This window comes from Geotrypetes seraphini, chromosome 4 (assembly GCF_902459505.1).
Source record: "Geotrypetes seraphini chromosome 4, aGeoSer1.1, whole genome shotgun sequence".
NCBI lineage: Eukaryota > Metazoa > Chordata > Amphibia > Gymnophiona > Dermophiidae > Geotrypetes > Geotrypetes seraphini.
Genome location: NC_047087.1, coordinates 186,852,737 through 186,865,969, shown reverse-complemented (window position 1 = coordinate 186,865,969; position 13,233 = coordinate 186,852,737). Strand labels below are relative to the sequence as shown.

The 13,233-nt window shown below is 45.0% G+C and overlaps 1 protein-coding gene across 8 annotated transcripts in view; it reads left to right on the top strand.

Moving 5' to 3' along the window:
- Window positions 1-13,233, top strand: part of MCU (mitochondrial calcium uniporter) — a 449,047-nt gene that overhangs the window by 324,210 nt on the left and 111,604 nt on the right. For all 8 annotated transcript variants that reach the window (XM_033940609.1, XM_033940608.1, XM_033940612.1 and 5 more), the window contains 3 exons: window positions 4,705-4,865; window positions 9,715-9,918; window positions 11,391-11,507. In XM_033940609.1, coding sequence (XP_033796500.1) covers window positions 4,705-4,865; window positions 9,715-9,918; window positions 11,391-11,507 — 482 coding nt within the window. The remainder of the gene's footprint in view (window positions 1-4,704; window positions 4,866-9,714; window positions 9,919-11,390; window positions 11,508-13,233) is intronic.

Genomic DNA, 13,233 nt, shown 5'->3' with positions numbered 1-13,233 from the left:
TAATAATTCCTAACGTTCTGTTTGCTTTTTTAACCATGCCTACACACTGAGCATAGGGTTTCAATGTATCATCAATGTTGACATTTAAATACTTGTCCTGGGCGGTGACTTATCTAAATCCTTTTCTTGGGGGGTGACTCCTAATGTAGAACCTTGCATCATCCTCTATAATAATCCTCTAAGTGTGCATGTGCACTTAGGAGGCTGTGCTACCTGATATCGTGCTGTGTCCCTCCATGGCCGGATTATATCTGCGGCTGGTGGCGGCTTGAGGTGGCTGGCGACGGGTGGCTAGCGGCAGGCAGTGGCTTCAGGTGGCTAGTAGCAGGTGGCGGCTTCAGGTGGCTGGTGGCGGGCGACAGCTTCAGGTGGTGGGCGGTGGCTTCAGGCTTCTGGGAGGGGGGAAAGAAGGGGGCCATGGAGTAGGCAGCCATGGCACAACAGGGGGAGAGGGAAAGGGGGCTGCTTTGCGGAAAGGGGATGTGCTGGGGGCAGACAGCAATCATGCTTTGCTCTGAGAGGGGGGGAAAGAAGGGGGCCACGGAGTAGGCAGGCAAGGCACAACAGGGGGCCAGGTGGAGAGGGGGAGGGGTGTGCTAAAAAGAAAAAAAGACAGACAGCGGCCAAGGAGAGAGAGAAAGAAAGACAGACAGACACATCTATTCTAGCACCCGTTAATGTGAAGGGCTTAAAGACTAGTATAGCTATAATTTGGTTTCCTCTTCCTTATGTGTATAATTTTGCACTTGCCCACATTAAGTGTCTGCTGTTTGGATGCCCAGTCTCCTAATCTCATAAAGTTCTCTTGCAATTTTTCACAATCTTACGATCTAATACTTTTAGAATAACTGTGTCATCAGCTAATTTAATCACCTCACTTGTTCCAGTTTCCAGATAATTTATAAATGTTACCCCTCCAAAAATACCCAACAAACAAACCCCAAAAAATAATAGTGTCAGCATAGATCCCTGGTGAATCCCATTGTTAACCCTTCGTTGAGATTATTCAACCTTACTCTTTTTTTCTGTCTTAACCAGTTCTTAATCCACTATAGGATTCGGCCTCCTATCACATGACTTCTAATTTCCTCAAAAGTTGTTCTTGAAATACTTTGGATTTTTAGAAAGCATTTAACAAATACACAATAACAACTGACTCGACTTTGTTGACCTGTATATTCACACCTTCAAAGAAATGTAGCAGATTGGTGGTGATTGTCATCTGAGATAAGAACATAAGATTTACCACTGCTGGGTCAGACCAGTGGTCCATCGTGCTCAACAGTCTGCTCACGCAGCGGCCCTTATGTCAAATACTAGTTCCCTACTTGAGTCTAGCCTTACTTGTGTATGTTCTGTTCTAGTAGGAACTTATTCAACCTTGTCTTGAATCCCTGAAGGGTGATTTTCCCTATAACAGCCTTCGGAAGATCATTCCAGGTTTCTACCACTCTGAGTGAAGAACTTCCTTTACATTTGTACGGAATCTTTTCCCTTCTAATTTTAGCGAGTGCCCTCTCGTTCTCTTCACCTTGGAGAGAGTGAACAATCTCTCTTTCTCTACTAAGTCAATTCCCTTCAATATCTTGAATGTTTCGATTATGTCCCCTCTCAGTCTTCTCTTTTCAAGTGAGAAGAGGCCAAGTTTCTCTAGCCTCTCATAGGGCAACTCCCCCAGTCCCTTAACCATTTTCATCGATCTTCTCTGGACCTTTTTGCATAGTACTAGTCCAGGTGGGGGCGTACCATGGCCCAGTATAATGGCATGATAACCTTTTCAGATCTGTGTGTGATCCCCCTTCTTAATCATTCCTAGCATTCTGTTTGCCCTTTTTGCCGCCACAGCACATTGCATGGACGGTTTCAGTGACTTGTCTATAAGTACTCCCAAGTATCTTTCCTGGGGGCTATCTCCGAGTATAGCACCGGACATCCTGTATTCATGCATATGATTTTGTTACCGACATGCATCACCTTGCACTTATCCACGTTGAATCTCATTTGCCATTTTGTGGCCCATTCCTCAAGTGTATTTATGTCTCTTTGTAGGTCTTCGCAATCTTTCTGTGTCCTCACTACTCTGAATAACTTTGTATCATCCGCAAATTTAATCACCTTACCCGTTGTGCCAATTTCTAGGTCGGTTAGAAATATGTTGAAGAGCACAGGCCTGAGCACCAAACCCTGGGGCACTCCATTCGTGATACATTTCCAGTCTGAGTATTGTCTATTCACCCCTCACTCACTGTTTCCTATCTGCCAACCAATTTTTAATCCACATGAGTATATCACCCTCGATTCGATGGCTTGCAATTTTTCGAAGTAAACGTTCATGCAGAACCTTGTCAAATGCCTTCTGAAAATCTAGATAGACGATTTCGACCGGGTCACCCTCATCTATCTGCCCATTTACTCCTTCGAAGAAGTGCATTAAGTTTGTCAAGCAAGATCTTCCTTTGCTGCAGCCATGCTGGCTGGTCCTCATCAGTTTGTGTCCGTCAAGGTGATTGATGATGTGGTCCTATATCAGCGCCTCTACCATCTTTCCTGGTACTGAAGTCAGACTCACCAGTCTGTAGTTTCCTGGATCTCCCTTTGAACCTTTCTTGAAGATCAGCGTAACATTTGCCACTTTCCAGTCTCCTGGAATCTTTCCTGATTTGATCGACAGATTTGCTATTAGTTGGAGCAGTTCAGCTATAACCCCTTTCAGTTCCTTGATTTCCCTCGGATGGATGCCGTCCAGTCCGGGGGATTTATCGTTTTTAAGCTATCTGCATACCTCCTCTAGACTGACCGTCGTCCCTGTCGGTTTCCCATCTTAATTTCCTGTGTATAGGCTGTCGGCTTCTGGTATATTGGATATATCCTCTTCGGTAAATACAGATGCAAAAATGCGTTCAGTTTGTCGGTGATGGCTTTGTCCTCCTTTAGTACTCCCTTTATTACCTGGTCATCTAACGGCTCCACCATTTACTTCGCGGGTCGTTTCCCCTTAATGTATTGAAAGAACGGCTTAAAGTTTTTGGCCTTCTTGACTATTTTTTCTTTATAGTCTCTTTTGGCCCCTCTTACTGCCTTATGGCATTTGCTTTGATGTTTGTGCTTTTTCCAGTTTTCTTCCGTTTTTGTCCTTTTCCATTCCTTAAATGAAGTCTTCTTGTCTGATCGTTTCCTTTACTGCTACAGCGAGCCATGCCGGTTCTTTGTTCTTCTTCCTCTTGGAACCCTTGTTGATATGCGGTATATATAAATTTTGCGCCTCTGTGACTGTCCTTAAAAAGGGACAATGCTTGCTCTAGCATATTTACAGTGCTTATCCTTTTCCTCATGTAGTTCCCTTTACGGAAGTTTAGTGCCGTGGCTGTCGTTCTGGACCAATTTTTTTGTTCCTGTGTCTAGGTTGAAGTGGATCATGTTGTGATCACTGTTTCCCAGCATCCCTTCTATATCTACACCTTGTGCCGGTCCCTGTAGTCCATTTAGAGCTAAGTCTAGAATTGCATTTCCTCTCGTATTTTCCATGACAGGTTGTTCCAGGAAGCAATCGCCTACAGCATCCAGGAACTTGTTCTCTCTACTGCTGATGGAGTTGCCTAGGTTCCAATCTATCCCTAGATAATTGAAGTTGCCCATGATAACTTGCATTTGTGTTTAATCTCATCCGTCATTTCTTCATCAGTCTCTTCGGACTGCCCTGGGGGTCGGTAGTAGAAGTCGATCTTCGTATCCGTTCCATTTGTTCCCGGTATTTTGGCCCATAGAGACGCTACCTTATTGTTCATTTCCGGCGTGTTCTCTCTGGTAGACTCCAATCCCTCTTTTATGTATAGAGCAATACCCCCACGTTTCTGTCCTACTCGTTCTCTGCGGTATAGCTTGTATCCCGGTAACACAGTGTCCCAGATGTTGTCTAGGTCATCTTTTTGTGCCATAGCCTCCAATTCCCATATTTTATTTCATAGGCTCCTTGCAACTTTTGGACGACTGTTGGCTTTCCCCTTCTTCCTAGTTTAAAAACTTCTCAACATCAAGCGAGAAATTGAGAAGTTTTTAAACTAGGAAGACGGGGAAAGCCAACAGACAACGGTTCGGGAAACGGTATACCCAGAGGATACTGTGCAAGAAGATTGCACGGAAGACTCACTGGATCATATGCAAGATGGAAATCCTGGAGGATCGGAAGGGACAGCAGCGAAGGAGACAGAAGGAGGTAGAAAGTGCAAAAAAGTAACTGGCCGCAATCTTAAGTGTATGTACACAAACGCAAGGAGCCTACGAAATAAAATGGGGGAATTGGAGGTTATAGCACAAAAAGATGACCTAGACATTATCGGCATCATGGAAACATGGTGGAACGAGGACAAGTGGGATACTGTGCTACTGGGAAACAAGCTATACCGCAGAAATAGAGTAGGACAGAAAGTTGATATATATTTCAATAAATATGGCTTCCTGTTCTTTCCACAGCATTCTAATTCTTGTAATTGTGCTAGAGAGAGAGAACCAGAGCTGGAGTACCAGGTGCTTAGGGTGGGAGGTTTGACCTTGTTTTAGTCTGTGTGTATGTTGCATGAAAATTCTGGGGTAGTAGATATATAACTGTGTTTTTTTCTGGGTGTCATGGAGTCTTAGTTGTAGCTGTAATCCTAGTAATACAAGCATATGGCTTAAAATAATAGCTGTGTCCCCTTTTACTTGCAGAGCTCCTGAGCCATGAAGATGCCACAAATTTAAATGACTTGAAGACACTAGTGCAGCAGCTGTATTGCACCCTGCGCATTGAAGAGCACCAGCTTAATAAGGAGAGAGAGCTTATAGGAAGAATAGAGGACCTGAAACAGCAACTAGAACCTCTGGAAAAGGTAAATGGAAAAGGGAACTTTAAGGGTCATAATGAAAACTTAGCTGTGAATTTGGTAAGAGAAGGAGCATCCGAGAGCAGCAGGCTGTGAAACCAGAAAGTCCGGAGTTCAAAATTAGATCCCCTTTTACGAAAGTGATTGGTGTGGTTACCGCGCCAGCCTACACTAAAGCCCTTTAAATCTTTAAAGGGCTTTAGTGGTTTCTTCTGAACCAGTTGTGCCAATTGCAGAGATCCCTTTTCAGGAGCCCTCTCATCTCCTGACACTGCTTTTATTTTGGATCCAGCAGATACCCTTGCTGGGACTAGTCAGCACTGCCACCCTGAGAGTCCAGATTTGGATAAAGACCCCTTCATCAGCAGACTTTTTAAACCTTTGTCCACCATTTTATTACTGAGGTTCTTAAAGAGCAAAGAATTTCCTCATTCTACATGTCAGTGTTCGGTCATGGACCATTGTAATGTGCTGTCCTCTCCCTCCCCATCCCATCCATAGCTTCTTGGTCTAAGATGCCCAGGCTGCTCTTTCTGGCTCTCTCAAGATAGGTCTAAGGTTTATCAGCTAGCTTGCTGCTGCTTTTCAGCAGCTTTGAGCAACCTACGTTGGATTCTGCTGTGGCACAGGATACCTAGCGCATGGACCCCCCCTAGAGATGGAGGACTTGTGAATACAGTCCCTGTGACAACACTTCCAATTCCAGACATCCTGATCCTGGGCAGCTACTGCTCCTAATCAGCCCTCCAGAGGGCCGCCTTGCTCAGTTTACCAGGAGTAGACTTGCATGTCCTCAGATAAATGGGTGCTAGACATCATACGGGTGGGACACAAGAGAGATTTCTTTTGCCTGCCTCTGGATTTGTTTCTGGACTTGCCGGCAGGTCGACTGGAAAAGGAGTAAAAGGTCTGCACTACTTTGCAGCATCTCTTGGATGCCTGAGCACTAAATCCCATTCCAGAACACGAATCGGGCTTCGGCAGATACTCTTTATACTTCATCATGCCAAAGTATAGCTCAGAAGACTAGAGACCCATTCTGGATCTCAAATAGGTCAGTCGCTTCCTGAGGATTCCTCATTTCTGAATGGAAACCATGCACACAGTCATTGATGCTGCTGTCTCTCCTGGGGAGGTTTCTAGCATCCTTGGGTCTCCTGGAGGCTTTCCTCCATATTCTGATATTTCTGGAGCATCACTTGTTTCTGCATTTCCATGTTTTGCAACAACATTTCCAGTCCATGGCGCTTCCCTTTGGGCTTGCGACAGTTCCCTGCAGTTTCACCAAAGTGAGGATACTTGTAACATTTTCTCCGCAAGCAGGGTGTCCAGGTCCATCCTTTCTTGGATGACTGGTTGATCCGGGTTCCGCCTCGACATGAGTGGGCTCATACAGTGAAGACTATAGTCTCTCTGCTACAGAGCTTGGGTTAGATTGTCAACTTCAAACAGAGCCAGTTGACGCCGTGTCATACCTTCTGGGCCTTCTCTTCGACACCCGGCAGGGTTGTGCATTTCTTCCCAAGCAACACAGTCTGAAACTTCAGCAGCAGATCGGAGGTCTCCTTAATCTTCCAGCTCCCACACCCACATGTGTTCAATTTTTCTTCCTCTCGCCTCCGCCCCCATTGGCAACATGTCTCCCTCTCATTCCTTCCCCTGCTGCAAAGGGAGTGGGGAAAGAGAGAGAGAGATCCAAGGTGCATCTCTCCCACTCCCTCTACTGCAACATCCAATATTTCTCCCTCCTTTCCACCAGTCCAACATCTCTTTGCCTCTTGCACGCTTCCTCTCCTGCAGTCCTCATTCCCTCCCTCAACCAACATCTCTCTCCCTCCCTCCATGAGTTCAACTTTTCTTCCTCTCTCCTCTACCCCTATTGGCAACAAGTCTCCCTCTCTTTCTCTCAATGTCCATCTGTCCTGAAAGTTCCAGGCATCTTTCCCACCCCCTCTACTGTCACATCCAACATTTCTCTCTCATCTGGATCATGTGTAGCATTTTCACCACTTCCCACCAGCCCCATGCCCATTTCTCCTTCTATCACCACTCTCCAGCACAATGCCACATCTCTCCCTTAATCACTATGTCCAACATTCCTCCCCCTTGCATCCCCTTCAATCTGTCCCTTTCCACCACCATTTCCAACATTTCTTCCTCTGATCCTTCTATTCCCCATGCATCTCTACCTCATGCCTCTCTTTCTCTCTCTATGCCCAATTTTCCTTTCCCCATGTGCACCATTTCTCACTCTCACACTCATGCCCAACAATTATCCCTTTCTATTCCCTCCTTCCTATGTCCAAAGTTTAGTGTCCCTTCCCTCCCTTCTGTGTCGAGTTTGTGCCCCCCCTCTCCTTCCCTGCATTCCAGACTTTTTTCCAAAATTAAGTTATACGGTGGGGATCCCTGATTGTCCGCCCGCTCCCGCTGAAGCCGCTGCCAGGGATCCCTCATAGCCAACCAGAAGTCTTCCCCCAACGTCAGAGCTGACGTCGGAGAGAAGGCTTTGAGTCAGTCATGTGCAGGTGAGCAAGCTGGAGCTCCAGTCTTCCCCTCCCCCATCCAGTGTGTCCAGCGAAGAGACCGAGTGCGCCCCCCCCATTCCGTCCCTCCTCTGGCCGCGTTACTTGGGCGCCACTCTCTGTCCCCCTTGCTCTGGCAGTCACAGCGATCGTGCTGGAGCGGAGCCTTCCCTCTGCCCTGCTCCACTGGAAGCAGGAAGTGGCGTCACCGGAAGGCAGAAGAAGAGTTCGGGAGGAGTTTGGGGGATCTCGCGAGCGCTGGTCGGAGGTAACTAGAGTGGGGGAATGGGAAGGAAAGAGTGATGAAGCGGACCCGGTAGAAGGAAAGAAAGATGAGGACTAGGAAAGGGATGAGTGATACTAGCTGGGGGAAGGGGGCTGTGGAGTGCAGGGAGAGATGCGTGGGAGGCAAACGCGGGACACAGAAAGGGGAGGAGGGAAGGAGTGTGTGTTTGGACACAAGGCATGAACTTGGGAAAGAGAATGGAAGAAGGGAGGGAAAGATGCTGAGGCGGGGAAGGGAATAGAAAGGGAGAATTGGGCATGGGTGTGTCAGTGAGAGAGAACGAGAGATGATCGTGTACATGAGGAATGGAAGAAATAATTTTTGGTCATAGGGAAGAAGTGAGGTACAGATGAGAGGGAAGAGAAAGATGAGAGGGAGAAATGTGGTAGAAAGGGAACAGAGGGACAGATTGAAAGGGATGCAAGAGGGAGGAATGTTGGACATAGTGGTGAAGGGAATGGAAGGAGAGATGTGGTATGGTGCTGGAGAGGGGTGATAGAAGGAGAAATGTTGGGAATAGGGCTTGTGGGCAGGTGTGAAAGATTCTGCACATGGTCCGGGGGATGAGAGAGGGATAAATACTGGACCATGGTAGGAGGAACCAATGGACAGCAACAGAAGAATTTACAAAAGATGGGAAAGCGGAAAAAAGAAACTGGGACTAACTTGATGGAAAAATAAGCCTCCAGACAACAAAGGTAAAAAACAGAATTTATTGACTAAAATATGTAAGCTTTGGGAAATATATATAGCAGATGTCTTTGTATTGTGTTCAGAAGAAAAGGAAATGCATTTCTGGGTTTATTTCTACAATGTTGAAGTACTTGATGACCCTTGCTCTGGCTGGTAGGATCCCCAAGCACTGCCAGCAGAGGGCCTCCTCTAGAGACGGCCAGAACTCCCCTCCACCAAGCGCAGCAGCCGCTGGCAGCTTGGCAAAAGAGATCCCCGGCCAACTGCAGAGGTAGTACTCAGCTGACAGTTTGAGGGTTCTCATCAGCTGAGTATTTATATTTTATATTTACATTAGAGGTTCTGGTAGAAACCCATTTATAAAGTCTGTATTCTTCCCAATTAATATTTCCAAATTAATAAAGTGTCTTTGCTTATTTGTAAATGGGTCTCTACCAGAGCATTTAATTCAGTAGCATAATTAAATAAAATAACTACACTTCCCCCTCCCCATTCGCGGTTTTGGCAATTGCGATTTCACATATTCTTGATTTTTTGGGGCGGGGGAAAAAAAGAAAAAAACCCATAGTTTAGCCTTCCCCCCGGCATCCTGGGCTCACCTGGTGGTCTAGCAGGCTTTCGGGGCAGGAGCGATCTTCCTACGCTCCTGCCCCGTGTAGATCGCCAATAGGAAATGGCTACCGTGAGTTCCCGCCGTAGTCTTGAGAGACTACGGGAACTCATGGCAGCCATTTCCTATTGATGATCTGCATGGGGCAGGAGCATAGGAAGATCGCTCCTACTAGACTACCAGGTAAGGCCGGGATGCTGGGAGGGAGGCGGGGGTGGGTCAGAGCCGGACCAGAAGATATTCGGGGTATTTCACCATTCGCGGTCCAGCTCTGCCCCTATCCCCCGCGAATACGGAGGGAGAAGTGTACTTCTGAAGTTTACAGGGATGGGCGGAGATGGATTTGATTCCAGCAGAGATGGGACGGATTTGATTCCAGCGGGGATGAGTTTGACTACTAGCAGGGACGGCAAGGACTGGCTTCATTCTACTGGGGATGGACAGGGACAGGTTTGATTTCTGTCCATGTGCAACTCTCTAGTTTGCACTAGGTGAAACTGGGTAGCAATACTGACTGATAGCTGCTTACACAGCAGAATCCCGTTGTGGTATAGGTTAATGTAAACAGAGTGATAAAAACATGCCTCTGCAAATTTGTGGAAAGATGGCCTGGAAACATTGTGTTTAGCCAAAATAATTTGTATTTGGAGTTATTGCAAGCATCATACAAGACTTTTCAGACACCTCATAGATTTACAGTGATAATGAAACAAAATTGCATCTTTTCTGTGTTCCATGCAGGTGCGGTTGGAGGTTTCCAGAAAAGCAGAGAAACGTACCACCTGGGTGTTGTGGGGTGGATTGGCATACATGGCCACCCAGTTCGGCATCTTGGCCCGTCTTACATGGTGGGAGTATTCTTGGGATATCATGGAACCAGTCACTTACTTCATTACATATGGCAGTGCTATAGCAATGTATGCCTACTTTGTATTGACACGCCAGGTATGATGCCGCAGGAGAACATTGGTATTGGACAGATAAGATTAGCATCATTTACGTATACATGCAAATTGTAGTGATTACAAGTCACTACAATTTGCTCTCAGGAGTGCATATATACTGTATGTAAATGCTGCTAATCTTAACTGTTTTTTTTGCTATACAGATAGATCTCTTAAGATTTATGGGGAAAGATAGCCCTTAAAGATGAAAGGAAGGTAGCTAAATTATCTGGTGGGTAATTTTGAATGGTTTCAGTTTATTAAAGAAATAGTTAATCCACAGGTTTTCCATGTTTAAACTCCATTTTCAAGACTTAACAACGCCTGTATCATAGGCTCTTGAACCTAAGTGAGTATTTTCCAGAGCTATCTTTCATGCACAGTGTTAATACTGTGCATTGTAGCTAATTAATAGGATCTGCTTATGGCATGTCTTGGGGATTAGGTAGAAGTGGTGTTCACAGCCCCAGATGGAGGGATTCCTTAATGCCAAATGGCTAATTGCAGGCTGGGCCTGCACTGGGTTTCCTGGGACTGTTGCTGCAATTGCTGGGTCAGATGTTAAGGCTTAAAAAAAGGGGAGGGGGGGCAATAGATTCAGGAAGTAGTGAATGAAGTTTAATCGTTCCATAACCTAGTAACATTATTTGAATCACAGTGGAAGTCCAAAAGAAGATATCGGAAACTATAAAGTGCTGAATCACTTCTGTGAGAAGAATTAGTGTTGACTAGGGAAGGCTCAATAATAGGTGATACGTTATTGATTGACAGAGAGTAAAGCATGATAGAAAACTATTTGAAGGTTGCTGCTGTTCTAAGCCAAGATTTTTCTAGAGCTGGTGCCTAGAGAACAAATGAAAACCAATAGATGAAGCCATGCCAGGGGATCTGAAGCCACAAATAGGAGGAATCAATACTTTATAGTATTTAGGACTCCTGACATTGAGTTATTCTCAAATAATTGAGAAGCCAAGAGACATAGATGAATTGGTGATCAAGAACTATGAGGAAGAACAGTAATGCAATATAAGCTCAGTGCTATGAAAGATAACTGGAAGAGAGTAGAAATTTTAAGCAGAAACCACACATAAGTAACACTTATCTGATCTCTTATCTTGGAAATAATAAGAATGATATAATTGACAATCAAGCGAGAAACCTTTTTCCTATATTTAGTAAGTAGTAGGTTTAACAGCTATCTATGGTTGGCACATTTCAAGGAACAGAGATTGCTTTGCAGAGTCTAGGAGTGAGTTTGTAGTGTGGTGTGGTATAGAATTTGACTAAGTCTGTATGCATGCTGCTACCAAACACTGTGGACTTAAGGCTACCTTGCCTGAAGTCCACAGTGTTTGGTACCTTGCCTGAGACCTATAAGTAGTTTTTCATGGTAAAATTTGATCAGAGCATATAGTTGTCTAATAATGAGTGCGACTTGTTTCCTGACTCCCCCCACCCCTTTTTTTTTTTTAGGAATACATTTACCCTGATGCCAGAGATAGACAACACTTGCTTTATTTCCATAAAGGAGCCAAAAAGATACATTTTAATCTTGAGAAATACAACCATCTGAAAGAAGCAGTGGCTCAGGTAATGGGAGAATGCAGATCTGGGGATCCCATTTCTCTGTTTAAATAAATAAATTAAAACTAGATTAGCCCTTTAGACTTGTGCAAAAAGAAGAAATTGTACTATAAGAACTAACCCAGTGCCAAAATGGCTTCTAGTCCCCTCTCATTGGCAATGGTGGGGCAAGGGACGCTAATGAGTGAGTCTCACAGGGCACAACTGTAGCTTGTTTTAGTCCTGGGGCTAACATGAGGCATATGAGGAACAAGTTCTTGCTTCTGATATTTTTGGGGCACTTTTCAGTTGAAGCTCTCAAACAAGAGGTCATGAGACGAGGGTAAGAAAGCAGATTCAGGAATAATATAAGAGAGTTTTTTAAAAAAAAAATTTTATTCTGTCACGTCAACAGAGTTCAAAATCAATCAATATTGCTCTAAAACAATATCCTTTAAAAATGAATCAAAATGTATTAATTCTGTTTTTATCCCCTAAAGCAGTGGTTCCCAAACCTGAAGGCACCCCAGCCAGTCAGGTTTTTAGGGTATCCACAGTGAATATTCATGAGAGATTTGCATGCAGTAGAGCAGTGTTTTTCAACCGCTGTTCCGCGGCACACTAGTGTGCCGCGAGATGTTGCCTGGTGTGCCGCAGGGCCGCCGGGCCCGGAGCTGACAGGGGGCCCGAGGCAGGGGCGCCAGTAGCTCGCCAAGGCAAAGTGAGTCGATCACCCAGGACTCACTTTGTCTTGGCGATCTAATCTATCGAGCCGATAAGTCTTCTCCTCGACGTCAATTCTGCAGTCTGAGAGGAAGTTCGGGCCAGCCAATCGCTGCCTGGCTGGGCGGAACTTCCTCTCCGATTGTAGAATTGACGTCAGGGAGAGCATGCGTCGGCGTCGGCTTTGGAGCCTGTTATCCATTGGTGGGTCCTGTTCCCCGATGGCAGCGGCAGTGGCAGTGGCTTGGGGAACGGCAGGGAGAAAGAAAGAAAGGGGGCAGGCAGGGAAACAGAAGGAAAGAAGAGAAACAGAAAAAAAGAAAGAAAGGTCAGGGAGAGAGGAAGAAAAAGTTGGGGGAGGGAATGAGGTGTGGAGGAGAGAAAGCATACAGGCTGATAGAAGGGAAGAAAGATTGGATGCACAGTCAGAAGAAGAAAGCGCAACCAGAAATCACCAGACAAGGTAGGAAAAATGATTTTATTTTAAATTTAGCAAAGTGGAGGCAGTATTACCACAGTTTTCAAAAGAATTTGCCCAAATAACTTAATAGTTAACTGGGTAAATTCCCAGAGATGAAAACTTCCCTTCACTTACTATGCACAGTTCTGAATTTATATCTGCTGTCTATATTTTACAATATGGTCACCTTTTACTAAACCGCAATAGTGGTTTTTAGCGCAGGGAGCCTATGAGCGTCAAGAGCAGCGCTGGACATTCAGCGCAGCTCCCTGCGCTAAAAACTGCTATTGTGGTTTAATAAAAAGGATGGAGGGTATATTTGTCTATTTTTGTATGCTATAAAAACCAAATACAGAGAGAGACTGAGAGCTGTTGATGAAGAGCTACGTGTGTGTCTTTCTTCGATTCCAGCCAGAATATCAGCTTTGTGTTCAGCCAAACAGGCCCAGGTTTCGCACTGAATAAAGTATTTTATAATTTTTATTTCGTAATAAAGTAATTATAAAATACTTTCTTTGTGTTTATTTGATTCCTATTCAAGATAATTACTTTATATATAGTCAATATAGG